Source organism: Erythrolamprus reginae, chromosome 4, assembly GCF_031021105.1.
Source record: "Erythrolamprus reginae isolate rEryReg1 chromosome 4, rEryReg1.hap1, whole genome shotgun sequence".
Taxonomy (NCBI): Eukaryota; Metazoa; Chordata; class Lepidosauria; order Squamata; family Dipsadidae; genus Erythrolamprus; species Erythrolamprus reginae.
In genome coordinates this window covers 86,753,136-86,766,026 of record NC_091953.1, presented here as the reverse complement: position 1 = coordinate 86,766,026, position 12,891 = coordinate 86,753,136, and the positions used below count along the sequence as shown (strand labels likewise).

Sequence of the window (12,891 nt, the reverse complement as noted above, 5' to 3'; positions counted from 1 at the left end):
CCAGAGGAAAATTTGCCATACTTCTCAGAAGAGCAGGAAGATAATGAGGCAATTCCTATGCCAAAATTATTTAAGGATGCCTTACTCAAACAGTGGGATCATCCAGCCTCTGGCCTCAACCCCACTACCAAAGACAAGAAATTGTACAAGCTCTCTCCTTCATACGAAGAGCTTCTATCATGCCCTAAACCTGATGAACCTGTCAAAACTCTCCATTCTGCTGCAGCCATGCCTGGTGAGGCAGAGGAGGTGCTTCGCCCAGAAGATAAGCGACTTGAGCAAATGCTCAAGAGGGGATTCACCGCTGACTCCTGGGCAATAAAGAGTGCTGCAGCTGCATCCTTCTTCTCCAGGGCTATGCTTCTTTGGCTTCGTCAACTTCAACAGCATATTCCTCCCGATGATCTGAGGGGTCAACAGGACTTCAACAAGGTTTTTGCTGCTGCCCAGTACGTGGCGGATGCCACTCTTCAATCCTCCAGATTTGCAGCCAGATCTATAGCGGCCTCCACAACGGCCAGAAGACTCCTATGGCTCCGTCCTTGGCAGGCAGGAGTACGCCAAAAGTGGCAACTTTCCATGGGGCCATTGAAACGTGACCTCCTCTTCGGAGATCTCCTGGACCCCCTGCTCACGGAGACCACAGACAAGAAGAAGATTTTGGGCCCCACCATCAAGAAGGCGTCCAAAACACAGCCTTTTCGTCGCCCAGGGCACCAACAGGAGCAGGGGTCTACCTTTCAAAGACAGCCAGGTCAGTATTCCCCCCGCTTTCGTTCCCAAGCTAGAGGCGCCAGGGGCAGAGGCTTCCGGTTCCAAAGAGGAGCCTCTTCCAATAGGGCTTCAAAGAAACCCAGATGGTAATCTCCCCTCACATCCGATAGGCGGCCGCCTGGCCCTTTTCTCCTCTGCTTGGCGCCGCTCCTCCAAGGACCCCTGGGTCATTGACACTGTAGAAAGGGGTCTCTGTTTAGAGTTTATTTCCTTGCCCCCTAAACGTTACATTTCATGTCCCTCCCCTAGATCCTCCTCATCCAGTTCCCGAATGGAGGAAGCTATTTCTCATTTACTATCTATTAAAGCCATTCAACCAGTCCCCCCCGACCAAAGGGGCCGGGGTTTTTATTCCATCCTCTTTATGGTCCCTAAGACGTCTGGAGGCTGGAGAGCCATTCTAGATCTCAAAAAGTTGAATCTATTCATCAAGTATAGAAAATTCAAGATGCACTCCTTGGCATCCATTTTAGCTTCCATTCATCCGGGGGATTTCATGGTCTCGCTGGACCTCACAGAGGCGTACCTCCATATTCCCATTGCCAAACACCACAGGAAATATTTACATTTTGCCTTCCAGGGCAGACACTTTCAATATAGAGCTATGCCCTTTGGGCTCTCCTCAGCCCCAAGAGTCTTTACCAAGCTTTTGGGAGCTCTAGCGGCTCACATCCGGTCCACGCCCATTCACATATTATGTTATTTAGATGACATTTTAGTTCACGGGAACTCTAGAGATGGAGTGGCCGCAGATCTTTCTATCACCATGTCAGTTCTACAGAACCATGGTTTCTCCATAAACTTCGATAAAAGTCACCTTCGACCATCTACTGCCATTCTGCATCTGGGATCCATTATTAATACTGAGATATCTCAGGTATTTCTCTCTCCTGAGAGGAAGCAGAGCATAGATGACCTGATTTTCTGTGTGTTGTCCCATCAATCAGTCCCCATAGTTTCCCTATCTTCCTTGCTGGGGAAAATGGTATCATGCATTGGGATTGTTCCCTGGGCTCGCCTTCACGCCAGGGAACTACAGTGGCTTCTGTTACCTTTCCAGAGATCGGGACGCAGCAACTCGACTCGGCGTATCGCCATTCCACCGGCAGTTCGCAGATCTCTCAAATGGTGGATTTCTCCAGCCATGGACAGGGGCTCCCCCTTCAGGTGCCCAGACCAGTTTGTGGTCACCACAGATGCCAGTCTCCTGGGCTGGGGAGCCCATGCTCAAGGATTGGTAGCCCAGGGCACTTGGTCTCTGGAGGAGGCCTCCAGGCCCATCAACTGGCTGGAGTTAAGGGCCGTCTCTCTAGCATTAAAGCAATTCTATCCTCACATCTCCAACCAACATGTTCTGGTCCTGACCGACAACATAGCCACCAAAAGCCATATTTGCAGACAGGGAGGCACGAGATCCAAGGCTCTCATGAGGGAGGCCCTAAAGTTAGGCCTTTGGGCGGAGAAACATCTCCAGTCGCTCTTAGCCGATCACATCTCGGGAAGCCTCAATGTCCAGGCGGACTGGCTCTCACGAGCGACCATAGATCCAGGAGAGTGGAACCTCCATCAGACACTGTTCCACCAAATTTGCCTCAGGTTCGGGTTTCCAGTACTGGATCTATTTGCGACCGAAACCAATACCCAGCTCCCTCGCTTCATCTCCAGATTTCCAGCCCCGGGAGCGGAGGCAACCAATGCCCTCAGGAGCCCCTGGCCTCCAGGCCTCCTTTATGCTTTTCCTCCAATTCCGATCTTACCGGAGGTGATTCACAAAATCATCCTAGAAAGAGCTCGAGTGATCTTGATCGCCCCCCACTGGCCTCGCCGGCCCTGGTTCGCAGACCTTCAACAACTATCCGTCCAGGACCCTTGGCGACTCCCCGTTTTGGAGGATATGTTACGGCAGGGGGCCTCATTCCATCCAGACCCGGAGTGGTTCCACCTCACCGCCTGGCTGTTATCCGGAGAGACTTAGACCTGCGAGGGTACGATCCGGATACAGTGGAAATCATCCTGAAGGCCAGAAGGGGATCGACCAATAGGATATACGACCATACCTGGTCAAAATTTCATCAGTGGTGCTCGCAGGAGGGTTTATCCCCCCTGTGTCTTCCCATCCACAAGATACTTACCTTTCTCATGAAAGGTTTCCATCAAGGTCTCTCCACCAGCACTATCCGTCGGCACTTAGCAGCCATCTCTACGGTTTTGGCAGGACCTCGGAGACAGCCGCTCCGTTCCTTTCCGGAAATCCAAGAATTCCTCAAGGGTATGGCCAACCTCAGACCGTCTAAGGTCCACAGATACCCTTCCTGGGACTTGCCTCGGGTTCTTCACTCCCTTACTCAGGCACCATATGAACCCCTGAAATCAGCGTCTCTCAGGTACCTATCTTTCAAGGTAGCATTCCTGGTGGCGATTGCATCCGCCCGACGCATTTCTGAATTGGCTGCTCTCTCAATCAGACAGGACCTCTGCCAGTTCCATCAGGACAAGGTGGTTCTACGCTTGGACCCCACCTTCCTACCCAAGGTCAGTTCCATGTTCCACAGATCCCAGGATATTGTTTTACCTTCCTTCTGCTCCCAACGGGATCATCTCCTAGCTATTAGATGGCACACTCTGGACTTGACTAGAGCGCTGAAGATTTACATCCAGCGCACAGGCCACATTCGGAGATCTGAAGCACTCTTCGTGGCCTATCACCCCAGATCCATGGGCGCCAAAGTGTCTTCAACAGTGATAGGCCGTTGGATCAGGGGAACCATATCTAAAGCCTATGAGTCAGCCTCTCTCCCCATTCCAAAGAATATTACGGCACACTCTACCAGAAGTGCTGCCACTTCGGCCGCTTGGGCGACTCAAGCCCCGTTGGAAGAAGTGTGTAAAGCAGCCACTTGGGCCTCACCTAATTCCTTCATCAGACACTATAAAATCGATACATATGCCTCAGCAGATGCGGCCTTCGGTAGAAGGGTTCTCCAATCCGTTATTTCTCACAATGACAACTTGAACCCTCCCTAGGGACCTATCTGTTGGGTATGTCCCACGTGACTGCTGGACCCGCTCCTTTAGCACGGAGAATAGGCGTTGATCGCTTACCTGAACACCTCTTCTCGTGCGGTGAGCGGGTACAGCAGTCACTTCCCTCCCTTATGTGTTTTCCTTTTCTTATCTTCTATAACCTAACCTTATTCCTTTTCACGAGAGTTGAACATACTTGAGCTTTCACATCTGAGCCTAAGTCTACGGATTCACGAATTCTGGGAAGGGGCGGATCCAGCAGGCTTTTTTAATACAAGGCTCAGTTCCACCGGATTGGACATGAGCAACCCACGTGACTGCTGTACCCGCTCACCGCACGAGAAGAGGCGTTCAGGTAAGCGATCAACGCCTATTCTCTTTCAATATAATGAATATCCAAGTTTATGCTCAACTATCGAGGCAGAAGAAAATACAGTTGACAAGTTTTGTAGTTAAATTTGTGATGGAATGTGCACCTGGAGAAACAGGAGAGAGGAGTTTTGGCAGCAGAGAGCTTTCCCAGGGAGGAGGGGGAGTACCTTCCATGACAGAGAAGCTCAAATTAAGAGACTGCAGTCTGGAACTGCATCAGGTAGAGGGAAGACATTCAAGGTAGCCACATCTTAGCATCTTTCAAGGTATATCTAGTAAATTAGAAGATTATAGCTTTACTTTAATGAGATTGTGTTCTTAGGTGTAAGAAAATAAAGAATTGTATCAATTGGATTTCACTGTGTCATCTTTGGACTTGAACCTAACAAAATCTGAAATCAAGAGACCATACAAGTAAGCTGATTATAGTTGTATAACACTAGAATGCCGAAACTGGAAATAATGAGGAAGAAAACACACTGCATGGCTTAGGAAACAAAATTAAGTAGAAGAATACCCTATTAGATTTTATATTTAGATTTTTCTAAGAAGATTGTTACAACCTTCTAACAGCCAAAACAACATGAACATCATCAGCTGAAATATATATAAATCATATTAACATGTGATTGATACAAGGAGGTTGAAGACCTTAGTTATTACAGTAAAGATGTGGCCAGGATTTGACTAGAAGATATCGTGAACTTTAGCAAGTCAAGTGAAATGGGAAGAAGAAAACTTAATCCTTTCCACAATTTGGTCTTGAACATGTCTACACACATTCATGCATGCTGATAGGGAACAAGAGGAAAGTGAAATGAAATCAAAGTTAAATATAAATGTGAAAAAGATCTGCAAAGATAATTGTACTTTTACACTCTAAGCAATTTACCACTCTAAGCAATTTACAGAATCAGCATATTTCCCCAACAATCTGGGTCCTCATTTTACTGACCTGAAAAGGATGGAAGACTGAGTCAACTTTGAGCTGCTCAGAATCAAACTCCTGGAGTAAGCAGTGTGTGATACAATCAAACAAACAAATAACATGATAAAGAATTTCAGAGAGCTACCCTCCCTGTTTCCCCCACAATAAGACATCCCTTGATAATAAGCCCAGTTGAGCTTTTGAGTGCATGGCAATAAGGCCAAGTGCTTATTTCAGGGTTCAAAAAAAATATAAGCAGGTTTTATTTTCAGGGAAACATGGTACTAGAAGAGAGAAATATCAATATTTTAATAACACCTGTACAGGTGATCCTGATTTAACAATTATTTGTTCAATGACTATTTGAACTTGTGACTGTCATAGAGAATTCAGACTGATAAGGAACCAACAATGAATAGCCCATTCCCAAGATACAGGATGAACTGCTGTCTCATGAATTGCAGGCAGAAGAAGCTGTACCTCTGGTAACACATGGGGAGTTTGAGCTGACCTCTCCCCTTCCCTGGTGCAAGGGTTTACCATGTGGAGAGGAGAGCAAAGCAAAGCAAAGCAAATCTTGCCCTTTCAAATGAAGATTGGTGAACAGTTAGGGTTGCTTCTATTTATGAAGAGTAGTGGGTGCAGGCTCCTTTGTTGAAGACAAACTTTTTTGTTGGCCGAGAGTCCTTTAAACAGGGCTTTCAAGTTCCCGGCTTGTGGGCTGGATGTGTCACATGTTTGCCATGCCTGGTTTAGCGAATAGGAGAAAAGTCCCAATAAGTCACGTGACGCTGCCGTGATGAGTTCGACACGATGAGTTAGACTATGTGGGTGTTGCCTGTTAACTGGAAATTCTATAAGTATATTTCTGGGCTTGGACCAGCTTGCTGCTATGATGTTTGAACCTTGGATTTCATCTGATCACTCTTGTGTCTGCTGTTTTGGATTTGGACTTCCCTTTCTTGATGGACTTTTGGGGACTTGATTTCTCATGTGTGTTTATGTGTGTTTGCTTATAACTAGAAATAATTAATTTGTAAATATAATTTTTTGTCAAACTTCTCTGCTAGCAAACAGATTTTGTTCATATTTAAATCATCAGTACTAATAAATCTTGATAAAGGATTTTTTATGTTGCTTCAAATGTTACATACTTATTATCAAATATAGTTTATTTTTTCCTTTGAGAATATTGCAGATAATTTGAGATCACTGAGCTGTATTTTATGACTTAAAGAGAGTTTAGATGGATGTATTTCTTTCTTAACTATTTTTCTGTCTCTCTCTATCTCTCTATCTAATCTTTATCTAGTTTTGCCTTTATCTAGTTTTGCCTGGTGCCTTATTTAGTGCTCACCTTATTCTGTCCTGTACTATATTATGCCACAACATTTTGAACAGGCTCAGTAGAAGGCAAAATATTTATGTCACATTTTCAATAAACAAATGAGATTAAGCACTTCCTTTTACTGTATTTGTTCCTTTTTTGTTAAGTACACATTTATACTCGTATTGTCTTATCTGAATATTTTAAAATATATTTACCATTTTAACATCAAATTATATGTATTGGAATTTGTTTTTCCTGTTTTAGTAGCCAAATGACATTATGTCAACTGCTGTCAGTTAGATGTATCTTTTTAAAAAATGTCCAATTGAATGATATATGCCTATTTAGATGAATACTACATGACCATTTCATAGATAGCATCACTTAATTTGTTTCTGCCATTGTTTGCTATTTATTATCATAGCCAAATTAATGAAAGCCATTAATATAGATATCAAACTTTGACAGTTTATCACATAAAGTGGATAGTTTACTCTTTCTTATTTTTTCCAATCTTGGAACATAATTAAAACCAAATACATTACTATGTATTGAAACTAACAATTGTTATATTGTTACTAGCTTTTCTAACTTCTTTTAACTCCAATGCAGTAATGTGATCAGCTGTACTCACTCCTTTCCTTGATTGCATAGGCTAATATATTAATATGAAAGTATTTCATTTTCAAAAAGACTAATCAAAGTTCCTACATCTCAGAAGTAGGTCATGAAATAAAATCTAAAATAACCACATTAATTAAGAGGGTTTTTTCCTGAGTGAAGTGCTTAGAACAAAAGATCAATAAAGTAAAAACCCTTTTCACTGTGAACAAGAGGGAATTGGAAAAGATTCATTTCTACTTTCAGATTTTATATGCTAGAGGCTGTTGACAATTAAAAAAACTGAACTGAAAAAATAAAACAATCAAACTAATAGAGTTTAAAGTGTTTAAAATATGTATCTATCCAGTAATCTCTGAATCAGTTGTTAGGTTTTAGGTGTTCTGGCTATTACCTAGCTTCTAAACCCCTTTAAACATTTTTCATTTCTATACATTTTTTCTCTTATGTAAGGAACATGGTCACTGAATGAAACATTGAACCCCCCACATAAAGCTTCTTTTTCTCTCAGAGTTTTTTTCTTCCTAGTGTTATTTTCCATCGATTTCAACCATATCTGTAAATCACCTGCTGATATCTACCGGTATATCTGAAACTACTGATTTTTAGATAGAAAGCAGTGAATTTCAAATTTTGAACTTGAAATAATATTTGTATTTGTATATCAGCCTTTCTGTGGATTTCAAACAAACATCTATTTTTAATTTCATGATCTCTGCAATATTTTATGACAAAGAAATGAGCTGACATTCAAAGCAATACTTAGGACTCCAAACTAAGGCTAGAAACACAGCTGTGTTATATACACAACCTTCTGCATCCTGGAATTTAACTTATTTGAATCTCTTGGAGGGAGAAGAGAAGTGAGTGTAACTTCTTTTGGAGGAAAAAAAATCATCCTTTTTGAAGAGAGTAAAGAAATTAATTCAAACTGTTTTGTGAGGAAGGGCTCTTTCTGCAATGGAGATTTTGAGGTTTAAAGCCATTCAGTTACCACAGCAAGGCTCTCTGGCTACAGTGCTGTCCAGAAAAAGCCCAAGCTTGCTGTCTGTGTTTAATTGCAGGAGGAAGACTACTTGGCATTGTTGTAACTCATGTTGAGAGACCCCGTATACAAGTCCCTCCTGCTCAGCCTGTGCTGGGGTAGTACCAAGCAATTTTATTACTTCAAATGAACCTGTAAGAGATCTTGAAAGCTGTAGTTTCAGTTAGTGGTCATTATATTATTTAGTTTTAATATATAATATAATATATTATGTTTTGTTGTATTTTAATTTTTTCTTAATTGGTGTCCAACTGCATTTTAATCTGGTTTCAGCTGCACTCAGGAATGCTGTGGACTATAGCAATGTCGTTGCACACTATTTGATGCTCACTTTGTTTACTTTGTTTTACTTTGTAAAATAGTGACTTGAAATGCCAATAATTTTACTGGCACAATTGAATCTTATTCCTTATAAGTTACACATTTGTTGCTTGTCAAATCATTTTAGATTTGTTTTTTTAAAAACCTATTTAGTGGCTTTGAAGAACATCATATAAAATAACATTTTGATTTTATAAAACTTGTTTTAAAGTTTAATGTACAATTTTTTAAAACTCCCTTTTTACAACTCTATAAGCCCTTAATTCGGAATGGTTGACAAAATGTGTGAGGGAAGGTGATGACCGAGAATGAAGTCAGCTTCAAAAGTTGTTTGAGAGTTTTCATTAGCCTAAGAAGTTTGAACATACATGGTTATGGAATTTTCAGATACTTTATGTCATTTCAACCAATACAGATTATTCAAACATCCTATAAAATTTTAAAACAACTGTCTTTCTTCATCCCTACTTCTTTGGCGTTTTGATAAAAATGATCTTGAAGAGAAAGAGATCGCTGATAGATATTGGAAACTTATTGGGGGCATCAAGGAGTGACAATGCAACATTGATGTAACTATTATAAAGCAGTAGACAGCAGTGAAGATAATGCAGACAGATTCTGTGGTGGTGGTTCAGAAAATCAATCAGAGAAATAAAACTCTCAAAGGAAAAAATAGATGTTTTAGTAATCCTGAAAATGTTGAGATAAGTTAAGAGTTTAAACAGTTCGTTGAAAGGTAGCTACGTCTCAAATATTTTTCAAAGCCCTAGTATATATTTTGTGTGTTCCTATTTGTGCCTCACTCTTCCATACATTGATACTGAATATTGTTCCAAAGATAGGCCAATGTCAATCTTAGCCATTTTTTCTGTTACCCTCAGTTGTATTGGTTGGCATCAGTAGTAATAGTAGTGTGTAATAGTAGAACAAAAACAGCAATGGGTATTTTGGACATGGAGATAATAAATATGAAGATATAATATATTAATTGGTATTGATTATTAGACTTGCAAATGGTTAATTGTAATGAGAGTTTTTTCTAATGAAATGTCTATTTTGGTGTGATGTAGTTGTATCATATTGAAATTGTAAGAGTTATAATTATTATTTCTAGTGTCATGTCTGCTGTCAGAACTAAAATCATTTTTTAATATTATTCTGATAGAGCTTGTTCAAAACAAACAAACCTATGGTTATGGACTAAGCTTTGAGAAAACTTAAAATAGATCAGGTACCAATTTTTAGCAGTCTTGCCACTGAATGCAGTTATGTCTTTCCATATTATATATAGATTCATGTACAATTGGATCTTCTTACAACATAGACATTGGAACAATTTGATTATGTACTGCATTTTAAAGGCTATTTGATATACTTTTGATTCATAGTCATAGTTAAAAATTACTGTATATTTTATGTGTAATGTAATTTTTAAGAACAAATTATAAGGTGTGGAATCACCAACCATGTTTTTCTAGGTGACTTATTTTAAACTGGCTGTTATGTTGCAATAGTTGGTTCTTTTCTGGTACATGGGTTCATTTTACAACGACAATCATATGAATTGTAAATAAATGATAAAAATCTCATTCAAAACTGCCAACTTACTGTTGCTACACTTATTTTTACCCAACAATTAAATTTTTCAATCAATTAAATAATTATTTGAACACATGTTTATTTCATTTAAATGCAGTTGTAACTCAGAATAACAGCATACCTATCTTTAAGAAATGTACAATTCTAAAATACAGTTAAAATTAAACAATTGCAATCAAAAGATATATTTCTGATTATTCCTCTTTGAACAGAGCGTGGATCACACTGCTTGCAAGCCTCATTGTATTGAGGTGGGGCTAAGATGAGCATAACCAGCGATGAAGTGAATTTCTTGGTTTATCGTTACCTTCAGGAGTCAGGTAATTACTGTTCTTTTAACAATATTATGTATTTTTCAAACACAAAATTATTGGAGGTAACAAAATCATCCAAAGTGGATTAAAATACATATTATGTTAATTGGGTTGTTTGACACTATTATTTATACCCATTACTGTACAGCTTAACTATTTTTCATATTTTCTTAAGATATAGACACTAACTTCCAATTGGTGTAAATAAATTTGCAAAACTGCTAATAGTATTTATAGGAACCTCATAACGAAAGGTAACAAAATCATAAGAACACAGTAAAAATTTTAAACAGTGAAAGAATACAATATTCTTTTGAATCATAACATCAAAACGTTCAATGAATGGGAAGGCTCTATTTCAGTCTTTCTCAACCTTGGCAACTTTAAGCTGTCTGGACTTCAACTTCCGAATTCCCAGTTAAACATACTGGCTGGAGGATTTTCCGGTACTTTTGGCAGGAGTAGTCTCATGTGGGTGTTAACTTCCATCTGCCTGTATCAATTTGGCTGGCCACTCCCCTTCGTTTGCCTGGCTTTGGCAGTTTTTTTACAATTCAAGGAGACATTTTCTCAACAGCTCCAAGCAGATTGAAGTTTTTTTCCTTCTAGCTAATTTTAAAAAGTGCAGACAGAGGCTTTTTTCTCAGGCAAGATAGCCTACAGATTGTTTCTTGTCCAGCCTAGACCACCAGGTGAATAATGAGCTTAACTGCTCATCGTTCGCAGCAGGGGCTCCAACGGGGATTTGCTCTCCTCAGGCCCTTCCTTTCTGGAGTCCTTCTGGAAACCCCAATGTCAAGGGCACCAGCTTCCTCTCTGCTCTATGGCCGTGAACAGTTGGCAGGTCCAACTTACTGTGATGACCGCCACCACCCTCTTCCTATCGGCCTTGTATCCCCTGAAATCCCCTCTTGGGATCCCCTGAAGTTCGGTGCTGGGTTTCCTCCTCTTCTGTGAGCCATGAGTGGATGTGCAGGTCCTTCCTGCCTTGGTAGGCCTCCTGCCACCACCCGAAGAGCCCTTAAGGCAACAGCGACATTTTGTCAGAGTCCCAGGCTCGAGGAGCAGCAATGGCAACTTAAACGGCTTTCTTTTCCCCCCTCCCTTTTCTGGCAGCATGGTGTGCCTGCCATCTTGCCACCACACAGTGTAGCCACTATTTTATTATCTCATGGCATGACAACCATTTGTTGCAGTTTGATGCAACACCCCCCCCCCTCTTTTCTACTATTAAACCAAGCCAGAGGATTTCAGCTGCATAAGGCAGACTGGATTCCTTCCTCTTCCCACTATGGTGATTTCTCCTCCCACCTTGTCAGCCTGTCAGACCTGGGTGGCTCTGCCTACGCAGGTTACTGTGGGCGCCCCATTATAGCGACTGTCCATAAAGTGCCTCAGTAATTGCCACCATTTTGTTTTGCAGGACAGTTTGCTAGGACAAATTTCCCATAGCTGTGGGTTCCCTGCCAACATCACTCTATGTGCTTCGTGACTTCTAGTAGCCTCTGCTACAACTGGTCAAGCCAATCTTTAGCCTCACTCTTTCAGGTGTCAATGGCTATGGTGGATCAAAAGTGTGGTGAGCCCAGGGGGACCCACCAGGTCTGAAGCTCCCAGAGTTCCCGATCTGGCCCACTCCTAAACCATCTTCCTCCTTGGACAAGGATACCGAATGGCACCATAGGGCTCTGGAGTGCCAAGGCGACAAAGGTAGATCCACCTGTTCCCTTCTCTGAGGAAGCCACTTCCAAAGAGGTCTCTGAGTCTCCTCTTCCAGAATTTTTTCCTTTGTCCTTTGGAGAAGGACATCTAGACTGGCTTCCTTAAGACCCTGAGGAGTCAGTTCCTTCCATTCCCCCTTACAATGAGGAATATTTCTTCCCATTAGCTTCCCCTTCTCAGGCTAATATTCAACCTGCTGCCTCATCAGGAGCTCAGGCTGTACCCCAGGGCCTTGCCTCTGGATTTCCCCATCAGAAGTTATTTAACGATGAGGGGGTTATTCAGGTTAAATTGGCCTTTACTGGCCTATTTCAACTCCAGCTTTTCAAGCCTCTCCTCTACAAGGCCAGAGCAGAGGCTTATATGGATGCTCTTCTTCAGAGTCTGGAGTCCCATCCCCATCAGGATGCTCCTGAGACCTTATTCCTTAACCTACCTATGAGAAGCTTACCTTGCTATCTCCTCCATTGTTTTAAGAGGTCATCCAGAGAGAGTGGGCCGGTCTTGGCTCACTAGCCCTCCCACCATTACTGATAAAAAATTATACTATGCGGGATGTGAGATGGAGGATCTTCTCCAGCTCCCCCAAGTTGACAACCCAGTAGTGTCAATTACTTCGCTGGCCTACCTCCCAACTGATTCCTCTGTGGTCTTAAAGATGAAAGAGAAGAAAACAGAGGGGTTGAAGTCTGTATAATAATATCCATTGTATCCGAGGTCCATTAAGCCACTGAAATAGGGGATGCGGTGACTCAGTGACTGAGCTTGTTGATCAGAAAGTCAGCAGTTTGGTGATTCAAATCCCTAGCACTGCATGATGGAATGAGCTTCCATTACTTGC

General features: G+C 41.6%; 1 protein-coding gene across 1 annotated transcript in view; it reads left to right on the top strand.

Annotated features, from left to right (window-relative positions):
• TBL1X (transducin beta like 1 X-linked) overlaps nucleotides 1-12,891 on the top strand; it is a 191,098-nt gene that overhangs the window by 107,652 nt on the left and 70,555 nt on the right. Inside the window, 1 exon segment of the mRNA XM_070750848.1 lies at nucleotides 10,227-10,334. Within this exon segment, the coding sequence (XP_070606949.1) occupies nucleotides 10,277-10,334 (58 nt within the window). The 5' untranslated portion in view covers nucleotides 10,227-10,276.